The sequence below is a fragment of the Echinops telfairi genome, unplaced genomic scaffold (genome assembly GCF_000313985.2).
Source record: "Echinops telfairi isolate 266 unplaced genomic scaffold, ASM31398v2 ScPeMD7_3533;HRSCAF=4204_0, whole genome shotgun sequence".
NCBI classification, from domain to species: domain Eukaryota; kingdom Metazoa; phylum Chordata; class Mammalia; order Afrosoricida; family Tenrecidae; genus Echinops; species Echinops telfairi.
In genome coordinates, this window is record NW_022107431.1 from 18762890 (window position 1) to 18787722 (window position 24833).

The following is a 24833-nucleotide window of genomic DNA, read 5'->3' on the forward strand; positions in this document are numbered from 1 at the left end:
CGTCTCATAGTGGGGCTGGCCATGTGGTCCTCTCTGTGGACTGGCTGCTTTATTTGGGGTCATCGTCCTCAAGGCCTGGTGGGCGATCATCATCTTCTTATTAAGAAGCTTGCTATGTCTATAGTCCTGGTCCCCAGTTTGGGAAATGAATCAAAGTATCTGATTTTGAAGCTTAAGGGGATCTCCTGGATTAATGACTTAAAATTATTTAAGAAACAATGCCCTATCTTTTAAGGAAACCTTAATTGAATTTAATGTGTAAAATCAAAAATTGACTTGTCTAGGTATAACAGTGGTGTGGTGGCAATGTTTGACCGTGGACTTCATAGGGCAAAAGGAGACTCAAACTTAGCATCAGCTCAAGGCTCATTCTTTTTCACCAACCATCCATCCCTCCTAGGCCACTCTCTACTTCTCCGCTGCACTGGGTGATTTATAATAAGCCACACCCAACTCAACAGGTTCTACTCATGATTAGACGGTTTATTGGATACCATGTGAAGTGCTCTGGATACAGTTCTTAGGTCAAGACTGCTGTGCCTACAAGTACACCTTGCAGCCACAAGGCCCCGTGGCCTCTGCCATGTTGGGGTAATGTTACAAAGCTCTTTTAGTTCTCTAATAAATGGAGAGTGGAGGGCACCCCACTCATTTTTACCAGTTTTATAGGTATATCATTCACATACATAATTCAGTAGTTTAGTCCTATTAAAAAGAGTTGTACAATCATCACTATGGCCATTTTAGAACACACCGCTCTGAAGTAAGCTTTGGCCGAAAAGTTCTAAAGTGTAGTTTCATGAGTGAGCAAACCTTGCTCCCCAAATGCCCAGGAGATACTCATTTCACAAGCAAGACTCCTCCCCAGTTTTCTCATTTGTTGGGCCAGGATGCCTCCCCACCCCCACCCTTTTTCCCCATCTCATGTTCTTAGTCTGCTGCTCCTGCTTCTCTGTGCCTTCCTGGAGTCATGGCTCTATCCCTGTGATCAAAGAATTTCACTGCAGCCAGATTTGGGGTCCAAAGGATTAGCCATCTGCTTCTGAGAGCAAACTGACCAATCCCCATGAGAGAATTCCATGTACCTTATTTACATGGTCCCATCCCTTCTGGGTGCCAGGTATGGTATTTATATTATAAGCAAGTTCTCCAAGTCCTCTTGGTGGGCCACAAACACCTTATATTTGCATCGTTTTATACAGTCATTTGATAGCAATTTCAAAGACTTCACCACTCTAGGTGCTGTTGAATAGAAGTTGCCTGTTAAGGGTGTTTACGTAGTAACCTCTTGGATTTGTACATACAGTTTATGTTCACTAAAGTACTTCTTGAAACTTTTTCTCATTATTATTTGAGATAAATAAAGTGAACAAATTTCCTAGATTAGGAAATCGGCTCAGAGAGCTCCTGACTGTATAGTAATCCTTAGTGGAAACAGAACTGCAACCCAGTTCTTAAATCAGTGTTTTTTAAATGCCCTTATACTGCTTGATCAGTAACACAGCGCTCATTGTGTTTGTTTGTTTTCTTTTCTAGGTTTCATTCCACCAGAAGGATTTTTAGCATTCCTGGTAACTTCCCTGAAAGATCTGTTACACTTTTGTGCAAAAGGTAGCTCAGAATCACCAAGTAGCTCTTAAAGAAACCTTTTGTGTGGGTTTTATACATAGATGTTTTCATGAAGAGGAGTGAAAAACCAGAAGGATATAGACAAATAAGGCCTAAGACCTTTCCTGCCAGCAGCTATATTGGCAACAGCCGGCAAATGTTGCAAGAAATTCGGGAATCTCTGAGGAATTTATCCAAACCATCTGATGCTGCTAAGGCTGAGCATAACATGAGTAAAATGGCAGCGGAAGATCCTCGGCAAGTCAGAAATCCACCTAAATTTGGGACCCATCACAAAGCCTTGCAGGAGATCCGAAACTCGCTGCTCCCATTTGCAAACGAGACAAGTTCTTCCTCCCGGAGTACTTCAGAAGTTAATTCCCAGACGTTCCAAGATTTGCACACTACTGGATTTGATGAGGTAACTTTTATATAGAGCCCTACAGGACCAGTGGTGTGAGTGGCGAAACAGGGAGGGTAAAGGGAGAATGGGTAGGAAAGAGGGAACTGATTACAAGGAACTGTGTGTGACCTCCTCCCTGGGGGACAGACAACCGAAAAGTGGGTGAAGGGAGACGTCGGACAGGGCAAGATATGACAAAATACCAATTTATAAACTATCAAGGGCTCATAAGGGAGGGGGAGTGGGGAGGGAGGGGAAAAATGAGGACCTAATGTCGGGGGTTTAAGTGGGGAGAAAATGTTTTGAGAATGATGTACAAATGCGCTTTACACAATTGATGTGTGCATGGATTGCGATAACAGTTGTATGAGCCCCTAATAAAATGTTAAAAAACAACAACAAAAACTTTTATATAAAGACTAAGTAGCAGTTCTCACTTTTAGGTGGCCTCATGCTTAGCGTTTCCTTTAGAAAATGTAACTACCTCCATGAAAGAGAAACATGCTTAACTTCATCCGGTAATTAATGTGATATAGTATATACACATTTCTGAATTCTATTAGCAGAGTACGTTGTGTATATAATTTTGTTAGATATTAAAATAAATAATTACTGTGTCTTTTGTTTCCTCTATTGTACCTGTCAGGAGCCCTGTAGGTGCAGTGGTTGACTCCTCTGCTAACCAGGTGGTTAGTGGTTCAAACCTACCTGCAGCTCCATGGGAAGAAAGACTGGGTCATCTGTTCCCATAAAGATTACAACCTAGGAAACCCTAGGGGGCATCTGACCTGCGTTAGGAATGCAACTACTTCCCCTGTGTCTGCCACCTCTGGAAAGATTGGAACAGGAGCCGTTCCTTTTGTTATAGTGACTGTGTGTTCCTGCCTCCTCTTTCGCCGCTTTCCCGTCACTCTGTGTTTTTTGTTTTTTTTAAGGAATCCTTCAAATTGCAACTTAAGGCTTGAATATTTTCTTCAGTTCTTTTAACCAAGGGTGTTTTCCTCTTGATTTCTAACTCCAACTCCTATGATATACATATCATTATAATACTATACTTGTCTTCTCTGGCTGCCCTTTTTCGTCATTATTTCTTCTTTGCTTTAGCTACTCTAGGCAAGTTTCAGAGTCTCTTCTGACATGCAATTTTGCCTTTCTCTTTTTCCTATCTTTTCAATGACTTTTTTCTTTGTTTGTACCATCCCACAATTCCTGTGGTTGTTGGTTATTCAAATATTTGCATTATGGTTTCTGAATTCAGGTGGGATATACTCAAAGTGGTGTTTTGCCTCTTGTGGACTTGTTTTAAACTTCTTCAGCTTCAACTTGAATTCATGTAGGAGCAATTGATGTTCTGTTCTTCACTGGACCTCTCGTTTTGTTCTGACCAGTGATACTAGCTTCTTTGTTGCATTTTTCACAGGTGTGGTTGATTTGATTTCTGTATATTCCACTTGGTGAGATGTATTTAGTTGCCATTTATATTGTTGAGGAAAGGTATTTTCCTTGAATAAGCCATTGTTCTTGCAAAATGGTATCCAGTAGTTTCTTGCCTTGGAGGTTTAGGTCATGGTTTCGGGGGACATGCCAGTAAATTAGTCTAATCAGTCTGATGCTTCTGTTCTGTCTCAAGTTTCCTGGGGTGTTAAAAAGCTTACAAGAGGCCATCCAGGCCTGGCAGTTGATCTCCATTTGCTTGGGGCAACAAAGGAAGGAGAGTCAGGAATGGAAGAATGTGGAATGTGTGGCTAATTGCCTTTATGAATAGCTCTGCCTTCTTTGTCACGAGTCGGAACTGGACGGTGCTTAACTAGCATTACTGAACATTTTGACCAAAGTTTCTGAAGAGGAAAGTACAGAAAGGAATTTTAAATTCTTATAGACTCCAGACTTTCTCCAATCAAGGTAGATGGGTGAACCCATAAAAAAAGTTGCCCTGAGATTATCTTTAAAACAGAAACCAAAAATATCCCTGAAGTCTTTTAAAAAATCAAACAATAGCTTAACTGGGAGGGAGAGGGGGGAGCTCTTTTAAGAGCTATTTCTATGACAAGAAAGAAGGAAAAAAAACTATATGGGTTCAAACTGACAGCAGCAAATTGAAAGATTTGATAGGAACTTTAGGGGACAATGAGCTCATTAATGGTGGAAGTACAACTTATAGAACATTGGAGAGAATGGTTACACAACTCAATTTCACTTCATTGCATGTGTAGCAAGGGTTGAATTTCTGCATGTTTTACCGTGCATATTCTCAAGGACACAAAATCACATGGCATAAAGGTCCTCAGGGGTCATGTGTCAGTACCCAAAACTGTGAGCCCATCCAGCAGGATAGGGATTGATAGCAGATTTGGTCACTCTCCTTCAACAAGTTAAAAATTACTTACGATGTAAATATTTTAAAGAAATCTAAGGCATTCTTCAATACCCTATCCTTCATCTCTTGGCAATAATAATAGTAATTACTTTCCTTACAAAGATGTCTCAGATTTATTTTAATGACATTTCAAGACTGTCACTTTATAACATTCTTAAAATCCTTAAGCTTGCTTTACTACAAGCTTTTAGGCATTATAAGCCTTTATTTGCACAATTAATAAACTGTCTCAGGTATGGTCTTATTTATGAGGAGTCTTGGTGGTGCTGTTGAGTAAACATTGGATTGCTAACCTCAAGATCAAAGGTTCAAATCCACCCACTACTCATCAGGAGGAAGGTGAAGCTGTCAGCTCCTGTAAAGATTTATAGTTTCGAAAACTTTCTTTTGAGTTTCTATGAATTGGATTCAACTAGATGGCAATGGACTTAGTGTTTGGTTCTGGTATTATTTACCTTCATGATGACATACATAATATGGTGGTCCATTTCTACTACCTCCTTTGTAGATTGCTGATATGTTTAAGGGACTAACTTAGTATTTCAGAATTCTTAGCCAGTTTCACTTCATTCTTTTTATCATTTCATAACCCCTGTTCTGTTCCTTAAATCATACCAAATACAAGCCAGTTACTTTTTTTTAATTTTTTAATGGTAAAATTCAAAGCTCACCAAGTTCAAAATTAATAGCCTATAGAAATTAATGTTAAATAAAATGATGCATTCTTCAGGCACACATTTCAGTCACTGGAGTGTATTTTTGCTTCTACCCATTGCTTTCACGGCCCTATAGAATAAGTAGAACTACTCCATAGGGTTTCTCTATGGACTCTAAATCATTATGGGAGCAGACAGCCTAATTTTTCTCCTGAAAAGCACTTTGATGGGTTTGAACTGTCAAATCTGTTGATTATCTGCCTAATGCTTAACCCCATGTGCCACCTTTACTTACAAACATGCTAAACAAATGTATAGTAATGTGGACGTAATGTTTCTTTTACATAAGACTTTTACATATAAGCACCAACACCTCCACTTAGTGAAGACTAGGATGGCATTGTTAAAGAGGTAACAATTATTTTAAAATATAAGAATTGTGAATATTAAAAAATAAAGACCAATGTAAAAATCATCAAAATCATTGATTCAAATTCCATATACCCACAGAAGCACTCACTGCCATCAAGTCAGTTCTGACCCACAGCAACCTGTGGACAGAGTAGAGCGCCCCTGTGGGTTTCAGAGACTTAATTTTTAATTTTTCTTGAGACTAAATCTTTTGAGAACAGAAAGCCTCATCTGTCTTCTGCTGAGTGGCTGGTGGATTCTTAACTACTGACCTTGTGGTTAGCAGCCCAATGTGTAACCCATTACACCACCAGGGCTCCATTAAGAATATTGTTACCATAATATTAAAAGCAGTAAGTCCCAACTACCTTACCAACTGAGGTGGCCTTGCCATATGACCATAGCATAGAAACAGTTACAGTTCACCTGACTGAGTCACTTGTAAAATTAAGTACTGCCTAACCCCCCAAAATCCCTGCTGCCATAGTCACTTCAGACTCATAGTGGCCCTACATAGGATTTGTTAGGTGTAAAACTTTATAGGAGCAGACAGCCTCAACTTTCTCCAGAGGAAAAGCCGATAGATTTGAACCACTGAATTTGCCGTTAGTAATCTAAACACTTACCCAGAGGTGCCACCAGTGTTTCTAGTGAATTAAATCATTTTATTGGGGGCTCATACAACTCTTATCACAATCCATACGTAGTGAATTTTTACTTGAGTGGTTTGCGTTTTAAAATTTGTACGTGAAAAAAAAAATTTGTACGTGAAGTAAGATCTATTGATTTCTTTTTCTTTTTTTTTTTTAACTATTTCAAGTTTGCAAAGTTTGACTGTTAGTATCTGGGACCATACTATAGTTTTTGTATCAACTAAACATTTAATTTGGTTGTTTTAACAAAAATCTAAATAGCAATGCTTTAAACAAGATAAGGAATCGATTTATATAGCTAACTTTGGGTTGATTTCTTAACTATGTTGGTGCCTAGGACTCTCAGTCTCTTGAATTTTCCTTCTTGGTGGTAAGATACTGTAGGTAGCACAGGTGTCAATCCTGTATTGTTGAGGAAAGAAAAACTAAGAAGAAGTACCTTGATTAGGTATTTCAGAAACTCTTTCTGTCTCATTTGACATAGATTCACTATATGATCACTGTAACTGTAAAGAAAACTGCTTCCAACCACATAACTTTTTCCAAGAAAGGGAGAATGAATCTTGGGTCAAAAGCAAATCGGCCACAGCCTTGCTCTGGTTGGTCTCACACTCATCTTCATCATTTACACAGCACTACGTCACTTTATAAAGTACAGTGTCTCATCTGTTCACTCTGTGCTCTTGCTCATTTTCTTAACTTTTTATTTTATTGGGAATTAAATGAAGGTTTACAGCCAGGTGAACAACCCATATGTGTTTTGTTCCAACTCATCCTTCGCAATCCCATCAATGCACCCTTACTTGTCGCACTTCCTTCCTGTGTTTCCTGTTGCTAGTCCTCCTCCTTTCCTATCCTTCTGAACTTTCTTTATCCTTGTGTAAAGGCTGTCCTTTTGATCTTAAATGGTTGATTATTTTAACATGGTGCTGGGGGATAGTTCTCCATCTGAGGGATGGCTAAAAGGCCTAGTCTCTGAGGGCCCACTAGTCTCTATCTGACCAGTAAGCCTAGTCTCTTTTATAATGAGCTTGGTTCTGCATTATTCTCTCATGCTATCCAGAACCTTCTAATGTGACTCTTTTCAGAGCAGTTGGTAGTGGTAGTTGGGTACCATCTAGTTCTTCTGGTCTCAGGGTTATGGAGACTGGTGTTTATGTGGTTCGATAATCCATTGAACCAGTTGTTTCCTTATGTCTTCTTTTCTCTAGATAGGGAGAGACCAATAGTTGCTTCTTCGATGGTTGCTCTTTTGAAATGTGTTATGTATACGAAAGGTTGTAAGGTTTTAAATGGAGCTAGAATTCAAACCCAGATCTGACAGAGTCCAGATCCTCTGCTTTTTTCATTATTTCTTTCCCCAGCCTCCTGAACTCTTCATCACAAAATTTATACAGCAGGACTTCAAAAAGTTTGTGGGGAAAATGCAGTTATAAGATAATGGAATTTTTCCATGAACGTTTAAAACCTGCTCATACATTGATTAAGTGGTTTTCTTCAGTTCTTTGCCCTATGTGTATGTTGCTGTAGGATACAGTTTTCTCTGAAAATGTAAGCTATAAGAGAGGAGGAACATGAATTAAGAGTTCTTTACCGGTATATGTGGTTGCAAAAGTGCTTTAACTATGCAAAATAATAAGGTTTTAGTGTTCTGATTGATACCTTCAGAAAACGAATAACCTGAATAAAAATGAAATTAAGAATGAGTAATAGTCATGATTATTTGGCCATAATTATATCAAGAAGATATTCCTAGAAGGAAACCATAATAAGGTACATGAAATGAGAATATTTAAAAACTTTTGAAAAAAAAAAACAAAAAAACTTTTGGAGGATTTGTTTTACTTTGGTAATTTGAGATGGTGTGGATTTTCATCATTGTTATAAAAAAGACATTTCTAGAACAACTGGGGCCCAATTCTTTACAATTAAACATTTCTCTAGTGCAGTGGCTCTCAACCTGTGGTTCACAACCCCTATCATTGTTATAAAAAGGACATTTATAGAACAACTGGGGCCCAATTCTTTACAATTAAACATTTCTCTAGTGCAGTGGCTCTCAACCTGTGGTTCACAACCCCTATCATTGTTATGAAAAGGACATTTATAAAACAACTGGGGCCCAATTCTTTACAATTAAACATTTCTCTAGTGCAGTGGCTCTCAACCTGTGGTCCACGACCCCTTGGTGTCAAATAACCCTTTCACAGGGGTTGCCTGATTCACAACAGTAGCAAAATTACAGTTATGAAGTAGCAACAAAAATAATTTTATGGTTGGGGAGGTCACCACAACATGAGGAGGAACTGTATTAAAGGGTCGCGGCATTAGGAAGGTTGAGAACTGCTGCTCTAGTGGGACTCGCAATGCTGTTTTTTCTTACTAGTTAAAAGAGTTAATATTTTTTCTTCTTTTTTAAATGTCATATCAGGATATGGTTATACAAGTTCTTCAGAAAACTAATAACAGAAATGTAGATGCAGCCATGGAATTCATTAGTAAAATTAATTACCAGGATCCTCGCCGGGAGCAGATGGCTGCGGCAACTGCCAGACCGATGAAACCAGGTGATGAATCCAACATGTTTCCTAGTATCTTCTATAGTATAGCTTTAAAACATTCATATATACCAAGTCTTTCTCCGTAGAAATTGTTAAAAGCTCCCCTGCAAGTGAAAGTCTCAACTTAGAATAAGAACACTATAGCATTAACACCAATATGAAGTTCAGGATGAGGCCCTCCCTCACAGGGCATAGATCCTTTGTCAAGCAGCAGTCTAGATTAAGAATTACTTCACTACTGTAGTGCAATTTAAATGTCTCATGTTTCCCACAAAGATCATCGTAGAAGCTACTCTTTGCTTCCTAGAATTTCGTACTGTGAAAATAAAACATGTTCCCCATGGACTGTTCAGAAAGTAGATAAGCAAAAAGGAAACATCACCATCAGTCCCTAGAGTGTTCTGGTGTGTTTGCTTACAGCCGTGTTTCCCGTGTCATGGATTTGTATGTCTGTGTTTTGATTCTTGTTTGTTTTTGTTTTTTCAGTAGAAAACAGGATCACACTAAGGCCTGCTTGAGTCACTTCCTGTACCCTGCATAATTTCCCATGTTGTTAAGTATTCCACAAAATATTTTTAGTAGCCACATTAAAATAGATGTATCACATAACCGATCTCCCATTTTGGGACATTGGCCCAGTTTCCATTTATTTTTCCCATTATAGAGAACACTGCAGTAAATAGTCTGGTGGCGAAATCTTTTTCCATTCCTGGTGATTTTGTAAAAGTAGATTTTAAAGGTCTTGAAAAATATTAAGGGTTCTGATGCCTAATACTAGCTAGAAAGGTAAGATCAATTTGTAATCTTTATCACTTTAATATGTAGGTGCATATGTGTCTAAACCTGGGGGTTAGGATTTTTGTCTATTTTTAATGGCTAAGGAAATGATGCCTTATTTTATGTTTATGTTTTATTGGTGAGACTGGATATTTATTATATTTAAATTACAATTTAACATTGCTTATTGCTTTTTAAAATATTGCTTCTTAAGGTTGTGTTTGCCTTTTATTGATTTATAAGAAATATTTATTAGTTATTTGTTTGGTCATCTCCCTTTTCGTTCAATAAATTTTTATTGATCAATTAGTATTTCAGACCCTTTGGCTTTGGTTATAACATTTTTTACCTTTTGTGGTGCTTCTATTCTTGGTCAGTTAATGAGAAAATACATGTAGAAGTACGACTAGATGACTGTGAATGAAGGCGAGGGTTACATGGTACTATGGACTCACTCACAGAATAGAGGTAGTTGTTTCCTAATGAAGGCGATCAGAGAAAACATTCCTGAAAGACTGATAATAGAGATGTAACATGGCAGGAGCTCACTCATCTTTGCCAAGAAATTTTGAAGATAGCTGCCTGACCAACAGATTGGAAGATACCACAAAAGAATGTAGAAATTTAAGCCAGAATCAGAAGAATATAGAACAAGGGGTTGGACTGTGGATCATAACAAAGTATAGAATGGAAATTCTAGAACACTTAATCTTGCTCATTTGGAACCTGTACTTAGGTTAAGAGACAGAACAAGGGCTGCATGGTTTAAAATCAGGAAAGGTGTGCGTCAGGGTTGTATCATTTCAGCATAGTTACTCAATCTGTATGCTGAACAAATAATTTCAGAAACTAGAACATATGAAGAAGAACACAGCATCAGGATTGGAGAAAGGTTCATTAACCTACAATATGCAGATGACACAACCTTACTTGTTAAAAGCCAAGAGGACTTGAAACACTGATGAAGATCAGCGACTGCAATCTTCAATATGGATTACATGTCAATTTAATGGTAGCAAAAATCCTCAAAACTCATTATTAAGCAACATCATAAACAGAGGAAAAAATTGAAATTGTCATTTTACTTGGGTCTATAATCAATGTACATGGAAGCAGCAGTCAAGAAATGAAATGACACTGCGTTGGACAAATGGGCTGCAAAAGACTTCTTTAAAGGGTTAGCGAGCAAAGATGCCACTGTGAGGTCTGTCCGACTGAAGCAGCAGATACTGAAATACTGAAGCAGGGTATTTTCAGACGCCGCAGATGCATGCGAAAGCTGGATAATGAAAGCAAAAGGCCAGAGAAGAATCGATGCATTTGAATTGTGGTGTTAATGAAAAATAATGAAAATACCACAAATTGCCAGAAGAACAAGCAAATTTGTGTTGGAGGAAGTACAGCCAGATGCTGCTTAGAAGTGAGGGTGGCAAGATCCATGTACTTTGGGCATGTTATAGGGAGGGACCAATCCCTGGAAATGGAAACTGTGCTTGGTAGGTCAGTGAGGAAGAAGAAGACTCCCAAGCAGCTGGATTGATAACAATGGCTGCAGAAGTGGGCTCAAACCTAGCAAGTATCGTGAGGATGGCACAGCACCAGGCAGTGTTTCATTGTGTTGTACAGTGAGTTGGGATGGGCATCATCTACAGAAGGCTATGATTAATGGTGGTGGGATTATGCAGAAGCACATCCTATGTACAGCTCCTTTGGCAAGGGTATGGAGGAAGGTGACAGTGGCAGGAGTTCTAAAATGAGAGTATTAGCTGTGGCTGTGGACACAGGGGTCTGGCTATGTAGGATTGTTTCATTGGTTTTATTTTTACCCCAAGAACAGCAGGAAGTTAGTGAATTGTTCCAAGAAGAGAATAATTACGATTGAATTTGTGCTTGAAAAAAAAAAGGTTGCAAAATAAAATATGGGGCGACCAGTGTTCATTGGTGGTTATGAGGAAGAGGGGGAGGTGAGAAAAGGATCCCTTTATATAGGAGAGACAAGTTATTTTTGGCAATGGGGAAAGTATCAGCGATTGTGGACATAGTATGCACAGCACACCCCGAGTAATGAGTTTTTGCGCACTTATGGATGGGTATAGGCACATTGGTATAGAGATGTGTGCATGGATGAGAACAGAGAGAAATATCTTTGAGTTTGTGTGAGGGGCTCTGGTGGCCCTGTTGGGTAAACATTGGATTGCTAACTGCAAGGGAGGTGGTTCAAACCCACCAGCCAGTTTGCGTGAAAAAGATGAGCCTATCTGCTCATGTAAAGAATTACAACCTTGGAAACTCTATACAGAGTTGCTATATCGGAAGTGACTCGACAGCAGTGGTTGGGTTTGGGTTATAGGTACATATAAATACAAATACTATTTTAAAGTAGATGCACACACATACATATCCATGGGAAACACAAATGTGAATCAGCAAACATTTTTTTTAGCATTGTCTTTCTGGGTTTGAAGGTGTAAGACCATGACCTCATGGGACAACTCAGTCAATTGACATAATGTAATTCACAAAAATCATAATCTGTATCCTAATGGAGTGAATAGTGTCTGGGGTCTTCAAAGCCCACAAGCCTATGGGTCTACCTTGTCAGGAGCAGAGCCTGAGCACAATGACAAACAGGTCTACTGGGGCCATATCTTTATCTACACTTAGGCAGAAGAAACACATGGAGCCTAGCTACCAACACTGACCCTTCTGACTAGGGCTGCAATAATTGGTGCTAGATAGAATAGGAGGAAAATAGTGGAGCAGAACTCAAATTCTTATTTAAAGAAAAGGCCAGACAAACTAGAAAAAGGAGAGAACAGCAGACCCCCTGTGGCACTCTTTAAACCCAGAACTAAGCCTATCTGAGATTCTTCTAATGAAATACTAAAGTGAACATAAACACTTATAAAGGAAACATCCTGTGAGATCAACACCCTACTGAAAAACCATCAGTGACGAGACCTGAAGGTCAGGAGTAAAGATGAGAAGGGGACTGGGACCCAACAATACTGGAAAAGGAACAAGCAGAATACAAAGAGAATGTTGACAAATTTTGATACCATTAATGCCACTGAACAGTTCACGTGGAGATTGCCATGGGGAGCCTAACTTGCTGTGTAAATGTTCTTAAAAAAAACCCTGAAACAAAGCCATATTTCATGGCTGCTGTGAATGAGAATAGAGGGGACATAGGGGCATATTTGGTAGGCACTACGGTAGTTCTTGGAGGCATTGAGGATAATTTAACTAGGGAGATGGCAGTGGAGGAAAATGAATTAGTAATTAGGCATGAAAGTGATAAAATTGGGGATAAATTACATATAGGGAATAGTGACAGATTTGGCCTTAGGAAAATGGAGGTAGTACCCTGTTAGATGCAAACAGGATTTAGTGGGGAAAGAAGCCCAAATCTGGTTTTAGTTTCAAGGTTGAGTTAGGGTCATTGAGTTAGCCAAATAGAGATGACGAGTAGGGAGCTGAGTTGAATAGACATGTTTCCAAGTTATATGTATGAAATAAATCATTAAAGGAAAAGAATGTAGACAAAAATGAAAAAGGAACTAAGCAGGCTTTAAAAAAAAAAAAAGTCAAACGGGATAAATGGCCTGGAAGTATGAATGGAGACCATGTCACTTTGTAGCCCAATTTATATTTAAAAGAAAATCTAAAAAAAAAGAAAATTTGAATTTTAAAGGGCTGCAAGAAAAATAATATCAAGAGAAGGTAACCAGCTCTCAAGAGATGGCTGGGAAGGTTGGAGAAGGGAGGAGTGATAGTGGCATTTGTCAGTTGTGGTGCAGGATGTCTAGAAAACATTGTGGGAGAGGGGACCAGGGTCAAAACATGGAAGATTTTATGGGCCGTATACAAGAACTGGATGAGTGATACGGTATTATTAGCCTCAGCTGACTGAGATTGGATGTAATCTTTCTGAGGACAAAGTTAACCTTCCAGTTTGTTGGTTGTTTTTGCTCCTGGTGACAAGCGTTTTATGTATTCGTCTCTACTTTTGTCTATTTGGAAAGGGAAGACCTTCTCTATCCCAGTATGAATGAATTTGCACCTGTTTTTTCCTAAGCCAAAAGTCATTCCTCTATTAACACCTCATATGAAAGTGCTTCCAGAAAACTGGAAATTTTTCATTATCTTTTCATTCCATTTTACCATGAACTTTTTGAAGCCAAAATGGTCAGTTTTACCCTTCTATTTCTTTTAACTCATTCACTTTTCCCCACTGCCACCTCCCCAGTTCAAAATGACCTCCATTCTCCAGGAACTGCTGGGTCCCCTATCAAGTCTACACACATCCACATTTTTATCCGCAGCTGCTAGTTTTTTTTAAGACACAAATTCCATCTGATCTAAAATAGTCAACTGGTATTTGTTACCTTCATGGAAGGAAGCTGGTTGGTTGGCTGAGAAATAGAGATGGGACTCCCTTGTGTCTCTTGAATTCTGCAGCACAAGACTGTTATTACCGAGTCAAAAATAACTAAACATTTAGAAGATAAAAATGAAACTGTAAACTGACATTTGATTTTTTAAAATAATTTTAGAAAGGTAATTGAATATTGTTTAGTAGTATCACAATTTAAACTTTTTTTCAAAAATAATAGGTTAAAAACGTGTTTTTTTCTCTCTCATCACCGTAGGGCTGGTCCAGCAATCAGTTAACCGTAAACAGAGCTGGAAAGGTTCCAAAGAATCCTTAGTTCCTCAAAGACATGGCCCACCACTAGGAGAAAGTGTATCATACCGTTCTGAAAGCCCCAGCTCACAGGCAGAAGGAGGAAGACCATTGTCGGGATCCGGGATAGCAGCATTTGCTCAAGCTCACCCGGGCAATGGGCAGCGAGTGAACCCCCCACCCCCACCGCAGGTGAGGAGTGTCACTCCTCCTCCTCCTCCAAGAGGCCATACTCCCCCTCCGAGAGGTACGACCCCACCACCCCACTCCTGGGAACCAAGCACTCAAGCAAAACGCTACTCTGGCAACATGGAATTCGTCACCTCTCGAATATCTCCCGTTCCCCCCGGGGCGTGGCAGGAAGGCTATCCCCCACCACCTCTTAACGCTTCCCCAATGAACCCACCCAATCCGGGACAAAGAGGCATGAGTTCGGTTCCTGTTGGCAGACAGCCGATCATCATGCAGAGTTCTAACAAGTTTAACTTTCCATCAGGGAGGCCAGGAATGCAGAATGGTGGTGGGCAAACGGACTTTATGATTCACCCCACTGGTGTCCCTGCTGGCGCTGTGAACCGGCAGCCACCCCCGCCGTATCCTCTGACCTCAACGAATGGACAAAGCCCTTCGACGTTACAGCCTGGGGGGACTGCCGCCCCCTCGTCATATACAAATGGAAACATTCCTCAGTCCATGCTGGTGCCAAACCGAAATAGTCATAACCTGGAACTTTATAACGTGACTGTGCCCGGACTGCAAACAACGTGGCCTCAGTCGTCGTCCGCTCCAGCACAGTCATCCCCGGGCAGCGGCCACGAACTCCCTCCGTGGCAGTCCAACATACCAGTGAGATCCAATTCTTTTAATAACCCATTAGGGAATCGAGCCAGTCACACTGCTAATTCTCAGTCGTCAGCCACCACCGTGACGGCCATCACCCCCGCTCCCATCCAGCAGCCTGTGAAGAGCATGCGTGTATTAAAACCAGAGCTACAGACGGCGCTCGCCCCGACGCACCCCTCTTGGATACCACAGCCAATCCAAACGGCCCCGCCCGGTCCTTTCCCTGAGGCCCCCCCTTCAGCTCTGACGGTTATGGCACCTGTGGTTGAAGCTCCAACCTACCAAGGCCCACCGCCACCGTATCCGAAACATCTGCTGCACCAGAACCCTTCTGTCCCTCCGTACGATTCCATCAACAAATCCAGCAAAGATGATCAGCCGAGCGGGCCCAAGGAAGATGAGGGTGAAAAAAGTTACGAACATGTTGATAGTGGGGATAAAGAGAAGAAACAGATTACAACGTCACCTATCACTGTGAGGAAAAGCAAGAAAGACGAAGAGCGAAGGGAATCGCGGATTCAGAGTTACTCTCCTCAGGCATTTAAGTTCTTTATGGAGCAACACGTGGAAAATGTTCTCAAATCTCACCAGCAGCGTCTGCATCGCAAAAAACAATTAGAGAATGAAATGATGCGGGTAAAACTTTTTAAATGTTCTGCTTTTATACTTGATCATCTATGTGCTTGGTGCTTACTTTAAATTGTGGTGATCGGGTTTTTTGAATTATGTTAGCGAAATATCACACACTTTTGAAAGTGAGTGAATGCAAAAGTACTTTTGGGTTATGGCATCTTAACTTTTTCAGGGTTTCCTTAGCATGTCTTAATAACTACAAAAAGTAAGAAATATTTTATAGTATACGGTTTAGAAGTGTATAACGCCTCTCTGTGGAATGTGGAACAAGGGCTGCTTCCTAGATTTTCCACGTTACCTTACAATATTTGAAAATTGCCTAGAAAGCTCTAGGACTCACCTCTTGATGCACTTAGAGACATTTCTTTTTGTTTCCAGTGAGTTTTTGGATTTGTGGATTGATCCATCAATTAGATCTTGTTTGAAAGTCTCTCAGAATCGTCTCCCTTTTGATATTGCCCCCTCTCATTTCTTTTTGTATTGTGCCAGAGATAAGATGTGCTGAAAATGCCAGACCATTCCAAAAAAGGAGATCAGAATAAGTAAAGACATGTTTTAGATTAATCTGTGTATGTTTCTAATTGATCTGGTGGTTATGAGTTATTATCAGCGTATTGTCATCATCATCATTTTTGTTTTTATCATGTGAGTAGATTGACTCCTAATCTTGTATCTATATCACTCCTAATCCAAGAGGCTTAAATTCTTGATTGATAGAAATTCCTCGTGTAAATGAGTCATTCTTTGTTTGTTTGTTTATATGGAAATACATTTATTTGATTTCATTTTTAAAAGATAGTTTTCCTGATTATAAAACTCTTGCTTGTCAATATCTATGAGTCATTCTTGACAAATGACTTTTCTAAATCTGAGTCCACAGTACTACTGTATATATCTGCTGTAAATTGAATTTTGTCAGATGAGAAAAACCAAGACAATCTGTATGATTAACGTGTATTTTTGCTCTTAGGATTTCTCACTAAAGTCTGTCTGTATGTATTTCTTAGTTTATTTTTCCTTTTTCCTCTTCACTTTCACTAATAGCTGATTTAAACTTTCATGGTGTTGGAAGCTTTGCTGACTTCTGTAGCCTCCATTACTGTGTAGGCAAGTAAGATTTTAAGAGAAACAGTTCTGTACTAAGACCGGCATGCCACCCTTCTTAAAGATTTTGCATGCAACTATGCGCATTCTAACAGAAGCATGAGGTTGCTATATTTGGACTAGTCTTGCATTTCTAGAATTAGAATCTGACTTTTCCAGTTGAATTGCGTTTCTACTCTTTTTTATTAGTTTCTGTTATTTAGTTACACCATCCCTGTATTCTAAAGCCAAGTATCTACTTAAAAGTTGTTTTTAATCCGCTTTTTGATACTTTGGTAACCAAAAGTTGCAAAGGTTTCTAAAAGACACTTTTGTGACCAGACTGCCTTTTTGTATAAGGTAGAAGACACTTAGTTTTGCTTTGCTTTAGTGAGGGGCTGGGACTCCGACTCTTAATAGCTATGCCTGTGAATGACTGTTGTCTATGGCATAGTGGACTATGAATTGAACCAACCATAAGGTCACTGATTCAAACCCACCAGTCACTTTGAGGGAGAAAGATGAGACTGCCTACTCTTGTAAAGATTTAAAGTCTCAGAACCCACCGGGGAAGTTTATCCCTGTCTGTAGGGTCACTGTGAGTCAGAATCAACTTGATGACAGTGAGGTGAGGTCTACATCACCACCATCACTACCACTCATTGCCACCGAGTCCACTCTGACTCACTCACCCTAGATAGGGTTTTGAGACTAAATCTTAACCAGACTAGACAGCCTCATCTTTCTCCCAGGGACTGCTAACGACCAACCCTAATGTTAGCCATGCAGCGCTTACTTGATGACACCCGCAGGGCTCCTTGTCTGTTTACAAGGGGGCTTCGAACGCTTTGTGGAAAGATTCCCTTATCTTTTGGTCTCCATTTTCCACAAACATTTTGAAGCTCTCTTGTATTAAGAACGGGGACTGGGTGGTTAGGGTAAAAGCCTCAATTTGATGCTTACAAGCATCAAATTTTGAGAATAAATGAATTCAGAGTGGAAGAGCGTTTTCATAAAGGATAAAATGGAAGGAAGAGGATTTGAGGCTGGGGTATTCCACAAAGAGAAGCAGATAGTGAAGGTGATCTAGTCATGTGATTAGGGTGAATATGCATGGATAGATGGGTGAGGATGCATGTTAACAGGTACTCGGTAGTACACAGTGGGAACTTTTTTTTTTAAGTGCATTAGAAAGGAGAGCAACTCTGACCACTGGCCTCCCCCTCTTGCTCCTGGCAAGCACAGTCTGTCTGTATACTCACCTTATAGAGCCCGTTAACTAGCCCTTAAGCTGCACTTTTGATAATTAATTTTTTCTGCGGTATATTCTAGACTTCTAACCTACTTTATTAAAAGTAATTACACATTTAACTTTTAAATTTATGCCTGAATTTTTCGAGCTACCTCTTAATATTCAATATAGAAAGACAAATTCCTCACTTAATCTGGAGCTTATTTTCCTAGGTTGGACTATCTCAAGATGCCCAGGATCAAATGAGAAAGATGCTGTGCCAAAAAGAGTCCAATTACATCCGTCTTAAAAGGGCTAAAATGGACAAGTCTATGTTTGTAAAGATAAAGACGCTAGGAATCGGAGCCTTCGGTGAAGTCTGTCTCGCAAGGAAAGTGGACACTAAGGCTTTGTATGCCACAAAGACGCTCCGAAAGAAAGACGTCCTGCTTCGGAACCAAGTTGCTCACGTTAAAGCTGAGAGAGATATCCTGGCTGAAGCCGACAACGAATGGGTGGTTCGTCTCTATTACTCATTCCAAGACAAGGATAATTTATACTTTGTGATGGACTACATTCCTGGGGGTGATATGATGAGTCTCTTAATTAGATTGGGCATCTTTCCAGAAAATCTGGCACGATTCTACATAGCAGAACTTACCTGTGCAGTTGAAAGTGTTCATAAAATGGGCTTCATTCATAGAGATATTAAGCCTGATAATATTTTGATTGATCGTGATGGTCATATCAAGTTGACTGACTTTGGCCTCTGCACCGGCTTCCGATGGACTCATGATTCTAAGTACTATCAGAGTGGTGAGTAAAATTGTAATCTGTGTTCTAGTTTGTGTCTGTCGAGCGGATTTATTAATGCCATGAAATGTAAGCTGGCACTGTCTCTGGGTCAGATCTTGACTGGGTAGACTTGGGTGCATTCTTTAAATCATAAAAAAAAAAAAAAAAAAAAAACTCACTCGCTGCCGTTGAGTTGTTTCCATCTCATAGCAACCTTAAAGGACACAGTAGAATTGCCTCTGTGTGTTTCTGAGATTGGCAGTCTTCACTGGAGGAGAAAGTTTCTTTCTCCCTCGGAGCAGCTGGTGGTTTCCAACTGCTGACCTTTTGTTTCACAGCCTAACTTGTAACCCACTGCATCACCAGGGCTCCTTTTCTCGATACTATCAGAGACGGGAGTGTAACACATAGTGATGCCTAAATACTTAGACCTCTAAAATTGAAGGATTATGTTAGATTTGGTTATTTCTAAGTATCATTAGCACTTGTCAGGTAAACCCTTTGTTATTTTGAAGTGCTGTACAAGTAAAAACATTTAAAAGATCATTATAAAAATATAACTTCACAACTACCATTCAATTTAAGAACTAGATTATCAATGATTGAAAGCACATCAACTATAAAAAATGTTTATAGCTCTGACTCATGCTAAATAATTCTTTCCCCTTCCTTTCTCCACTGAGATGGCCATTACCTCTGAACTTTGGTTTAACCAGCACCTGGCTTTTCTCTCTACTTTGGCCACATCTTTATCTGGGTGGTAAACTATGTATGTATGTATGTATGTATAAAATTCACTTCACCTACATAGGAACTTTTGTCTCTATCTGGGTGGTAAACTATGTGTGTGTGTGTAAAATTTCACTTTACCTACATATGAACTTTGGTTTAAATGTAACTTTAAAAAATTTATTAACGGGGAATTAATGCATACATAGTTTAATCACATCAAGCAGAATTGTACAATTGCTACCACAATCAGTTTCCAAATAAATGTAACTATTTTGTGTGTATTCTCCTATGTTGAATAAACTCACTCACTATCGTTGAGTCAATTGTGACTCATAGGGACCCTGTAGGAGAGGGTAGAACTGCCTCGATGGATTTCCAAGACTATAACTCTTTACAGCAGTAGAAAGCCTCATTGTTCAAGTGGAGCAGCAGGTGATTTTGAACTATTGACTTTGTGGTGAGCAGCACAACACATAACCCACTCTGCCACATCTCTGTTTATCTCCGTTCCACGGAACATTTATGTTTATTGCCTAGATGCTTTAGGTACATGACTTTATGTAATCCTTTCAAGGGGAAGCAGGATGAAGAAACTGAGGTTTGGTTTAATTAAAGTAACTGCCCGAGAAACCCCACGTGAGGTATGAGATGCAGGCTTTAAATCAGGTGTGTCTGATTACAAGGCCCCAGTTAGTTCCACTGTACCACATTGCCTTCACCAAGATCCAGTGGATGTTGAAGTGGTGGTAACATCTGCTGAGTTCTTACAGTGTACTAAGAAGCCTTGTTGGTTCAGAGGTTAAGCATTGGGTCTCTAACTTTGAATTCAGCAATTCAAAACCACCAGCCACTCTGCAGGAGAAAGATGAGGGTATTTGCGCCCACAGAAATGTATTTCCACTGGTGAAACATAAAACTTTCTTCTAGTTCTTTAATGCTTCTCTCCCCCAATCTCATAACCCCAATTCTACCTTACAAATCCGGCTAGACCGGAGCATGTACACTGGTACAGATGGGAGCTGGAAACCCAGGAAATCCAGGACAGATAAGCCCCTCAGGACCAATAATGAGAGTGCAAATATGAAGAAAGTAAGGGGAAGGTGGGGGGATAAAGGGGGGATCGATGACAATGATCTACATATGACCCCCACCTAGGGGAACGGACAACAGAAGAGTGGGTGAAGGGAGACAGCAGTTGGTGTAAGACATGAAAAAAAAACTTATAAATTAACAAGGGTTCATGAGGGAGGGAGAGTGGAGGAGGGGGGGAAATGACTGATTCCATGGGCTCAAGAAGAAAGAAAATGTTTTGAAAATGATGATGGCAACATATGTACAAATGTGCTTGACACAGTGGGTGGGTGGATGGATTGTGATAAGAGCTGTAAGAGCCCCCAATAAAATAATTTAAAGGGGGCCAGAAAAAAAATTTATTTCCATTGTTGGAAACCCTATGGAGCAGTTATACTCTGTCGTAGAGGATCACTCACTATGAGCCAAAATGGACGCAATGGCTGTAGGTTTGGGTTGTTTTTTTGGGGGGGCGGGGTGAGGATATGGGTGTCTGAGAGATACTATGTACTAGGTGCTTTGCTTAAGTTCTAATTACATACGGGCTCCCAACAATCCTCTGATGATTATAGGTGCTTCTGGGAACACAAAGAGATGAAGGCATTAGGATAGGATGGAACCATCGGAACCTACTCTGATAAGTTCAGCATAAAGCTGTTCATCTCCCTAAATTTCCTGGCTCGCTCAGGGTTCTTCTTTTAAGCTGCGATTCCTAGGCCTGACTCTAGTCTTCTGTTTGAAATTCTTCATGGAGAGAAGTCCATGCTCTGATCAGGCACCCAGGTGCATTCCATTGGGATGCGTTTTGAAAGCCTCTTTTCTAGGTTACTGCGTGCAGTCCTGTGGCTTTAAATGCTATTTCTGTGTCATTGAAGGAACTCCGGTGGGGCTGGTTAAACACAGAGCTACTAACCACACAGTGGTTCAAACCCATCAGCCACTCCTCAGGAGAACGATGAAGCTGTGTGTTCCCATAAAGATTTACAGTCTCAGTCTATGGCAGCAGGCTGGTTTCTTTTGGTTTAGATGTCATTGGGTCCCAGTCACTCCCTCTAGACCTAGATCATCCATCCCAGAAATTCCAGAAGTGTCTCCAACTGCTTACTGAAGAGCTTCACATAGGATGTTTTGTTTCTTTTTGTTTTTTCACATGGATTTTTAATAGACCTTTGATACTTTTAACATTCCTGAGAAAAGAACTCCTAATTTCTCACTCCCTGTCTCTTCTCCCTCCTGTCTTTCCCACTTGAGTAATTGTACCTTCACCACCCACATGGTTATCGGTGATTCTTTTTGTCTACATTCGTTCCTCATCAACAAGTCCTGTCTTCCTCCAAAAAGTGTACTGGCAATCTCTCTCCTTTGCCCCACGTCTAGCTCACCTGGACTAGCCTTCCACCGGTCTCTGTTTTCCCTCTTGTCTCCTCTTTCATCTCTTCTCCATACAGCAGCTGGAGTATTTATTTTTTGTTCTTAAAGATTATTCACATGCTGTCATTCTCTTGCATCAAACTCTCCAGTAGCTTCCCACAGCTGTCCCTGGGGCCCTTGGAGATGGCACAAGCAGTTTGCAGTTGACGCCAACGTAAAGACTAGTGGGCAGATCCACTCAGCAGCTCTGTGAGAGGATGATGGGCGAACTGCTTCTGTCAAGAGTACGGTCCAGAGGCATCTGGGACAGTTAGTTCTGCTCTGTAACACATGGGCCACCATGAGTTGGATTCAAATGGATGACAGTAGTTTGGGTTGGGTTGGGTTTAGTTTAGTAGTTGGGAGTAAAATACGGAATGTTTCGTCTTGCATTCAAAACTCATTTGCCCCCCCTTTTGGCAGCCATGCTAGACTTCTCCCTGTTGCTCCTGTTTCTGTGTGGAATGTCTTGTCCTGCTTCTCAAGTGCTGGGGTTCCCCTTGGTTTTATACACCTTCACTTAAATGTTACCTGCTTGTACTTCTTACCCGACAGCTCACTTAGATGGAATGGTCTGGTTATACTTATGACATCACACCATTTAAATTTTCCCAGTGAGACAAGGCACTGTTGCGTCTGTATGCATTTAGTGTTCATGTTTTTTCTCCTAGAACATAAGCTGTCTGAGAGAACACTGGCTTTCTAATTCCCTCTTGTCTGTTTTCACTGATATATTAGTTGAACGACTGAAATACTGATCAGCTGTGTGTAGCACTTTGTCTGCATCTTGATGAGGAGCAGCCAGAATAAGTCTCAATCTTACCTGCTTGTAACTCCTATTGTCATCATTTAATAGTAAATAAATTACGGACTCTTAGCCTGGTGTTTCCAATGTGAGGTTATCTTACTGGGATCTCAGGGAGCAGGCTCCAGTGAGTAATTAACGCCATTGGGGATTTGGCATATGCTGTGCCTTAGCTTGTCACAGAGGAGAACCTTGCTAACTCCAGACTAGGATGTTAAAAAATAAGCCGAAACTAGGATTGCTCTGTCCTTGCCAATTCGATTGTATCTTTTTGCCATCCAGGTGACCATCCACGACAAGACAGCATGGATTTTAGTAATGAGTGGGGTGACCCTTCCAACTGTCGCTGTGGGGACAGATTGAAGCCACTGGAGCGGCGAGCAGCACGTCAGCACCAGCGGTGTCTAGCACATTCTTTGGTTGGGACTCCCAATTATATTGCCCCGGAAGTGCTGCTGCGCACAGGTAAAGTGCTTATTTGGGTCATAATCTCGGTATACTTTTAGACGAGTTTAGACTTGTACTAGAATGGACACTATTTTCAGGTTCATAGTAAAAACTATTGTTTACAGAATAAACTGGTGATTTCCTGTTGGTTTTGATTTTATGAATCCTGAGTGATGTTTACCTTTGTAATTTTATTGTCTGACTGTAGGATATACACAGTTATGTGACTGGTGGAGTGTTGGTGTCATTCTTTTTGAAATGTTGGTGGGACAACCTCCTTTCTTGGCACAGACACCTTTAGAAACACAAGTGAAGGTAAGGCTTCGACTCTGGCCAGTAGTTGCCCCTTGTGAGGAGGTGGACCTCTTAACCACTACCTAAGTCCCGGCGAATCACCTCAACTCCAGTTACAAGAGCCATGATAGTGCTCACAGCCTTTGATCCCCATGAACAATATAGCTTCTCAGTACTTAAAGAAAGAATTCATATGAAGAAAAAGATCTGCCTTGGAGGCAGTGGATTGTGGACAGTGGTAGTGAAAATATAATAATGAAAGTGACTATCAGGGGGTGCCCTGGTGGTGGAGTGGGTTACGTGTTGGCCTACTAACCACAAGGTCAGCAGTTGGAAACCATCAGCCTCTCTGAGGGAGGAAGATAAAGGCTCTCTGTTCCATCAAGATTTACAGTTTTGGAAACCCACAGGGTCTGACCGTGAGTCAGAATCGAATCAGTGGTAGGTGAGGTGTTTTGTTTGTTTTTATAATGGCTACCAACTGGTGAAAATGCAGGTGTCTCTTAGGACTGAACCACACATGGGAACGTGATGGTTGCCTCGACCACAATAGACTAGTGAGAGCAGACCCATTGAATTGTAGCCTTAAAATCTTGACAGGTGCTTGAACCAGCTAAATGAGGACCCTGAGAAATGAGTAATAACAGACAGATTGGGGAAGAGCATAAGAACATGAAGAGCCACCAAGCCTGGTGGTGAGTTTACCACGCTTTCCTCATTGACATCCTCAACCTAGGCTCCTGGTAGCCCAACAGAGTAGAACCTCAACCCCGACAGCACATGTTTCAGGAGTGGGGAAGGGCTTCCATGGCAGAGGGGATGGCAGTACGGGCCTGTCAACCACTGCTCATGACTCAGGGCTCTGTAGGACCCAGCAGAACTGCTCCAAAGGGTTTCAAAGGCTGTAAATCTTGATGAAAGCATGTGCTCGCTTTGGCAGCACATATACTAAATCTTGATGAAAGCAGAGTGTCACATCTTTGAGTTAGAACCGCCAACTTTTCTCTGAGCCCAACACTTAACTTTAAGGGCCTGTAGGTTCCGGAAACTCAGATGATTACACAGTAAGTGGTGCCAAGTGGAGGGGCAAATCCCTGCTACGTTTCTTTCTTTCTTTCTTGGTCTTCTTGCCCAGAAATCTGATTTAAAAGGCACAACCACAGGGCATGTGTGGCAGAGGGGGGTGGTAAATAAAAGGCTCACCTTCCTGGTCAGAGATGCCTCAACAAAAAAACAATGCACTAGCCTGGAGTCATTCCAATTCACAGTGATCCCACAGGACAGGGTAGAGCTACTCACCTGGGTTTCCAAAACTGCAACTCTTTTTTTTTTTTTAACATTTTATTAGGGGCTCAT

General features: G+C 40.6%; 1 protein-coding gene across 2 annotated transcripts in view; it reads left to right on the plus strand.

Annotated features, from left to right (window-relative positions):
* The first annotated feature begins 1570 nt into the window (after positions 1–1570).
* Positions 1571–24833, plus strand: part of LATS1 (large tumor suppressor kinase 1) — a 29254-nt gene continuing 5991 nt past the window's right edge. Inside the window, exons 1-6 of one of the 2 annotated variants that reach the window (XM_004701951.2) lie at positions 1571–2029; positions 8540–8675; positions 14099–15612; positions 18157–18739; positions 23019–23201; positions 23392–23498. In XM_004701951.2, the coding sequence (XP_004702008.1) occupies positions 1679–2029; positions 8540–8675; positions 14099–15612; positions 18157–18739; positions 23019–23201; positions 23392–23498 (2874 nt within the window). In that variant the 5' untranslated portion in view covers positions 1571–1678. Of the gene's footprint in view, positions 2030–8539; positions 8676–14098; positions 15613–16653; positions 17253–18156; positions 18740–23018; positions 23202–23391; positions 23499–24833 lie in introns of those variants that run through there. The other variant, XM_045294387.1, reaches the window with a different exon arrangement.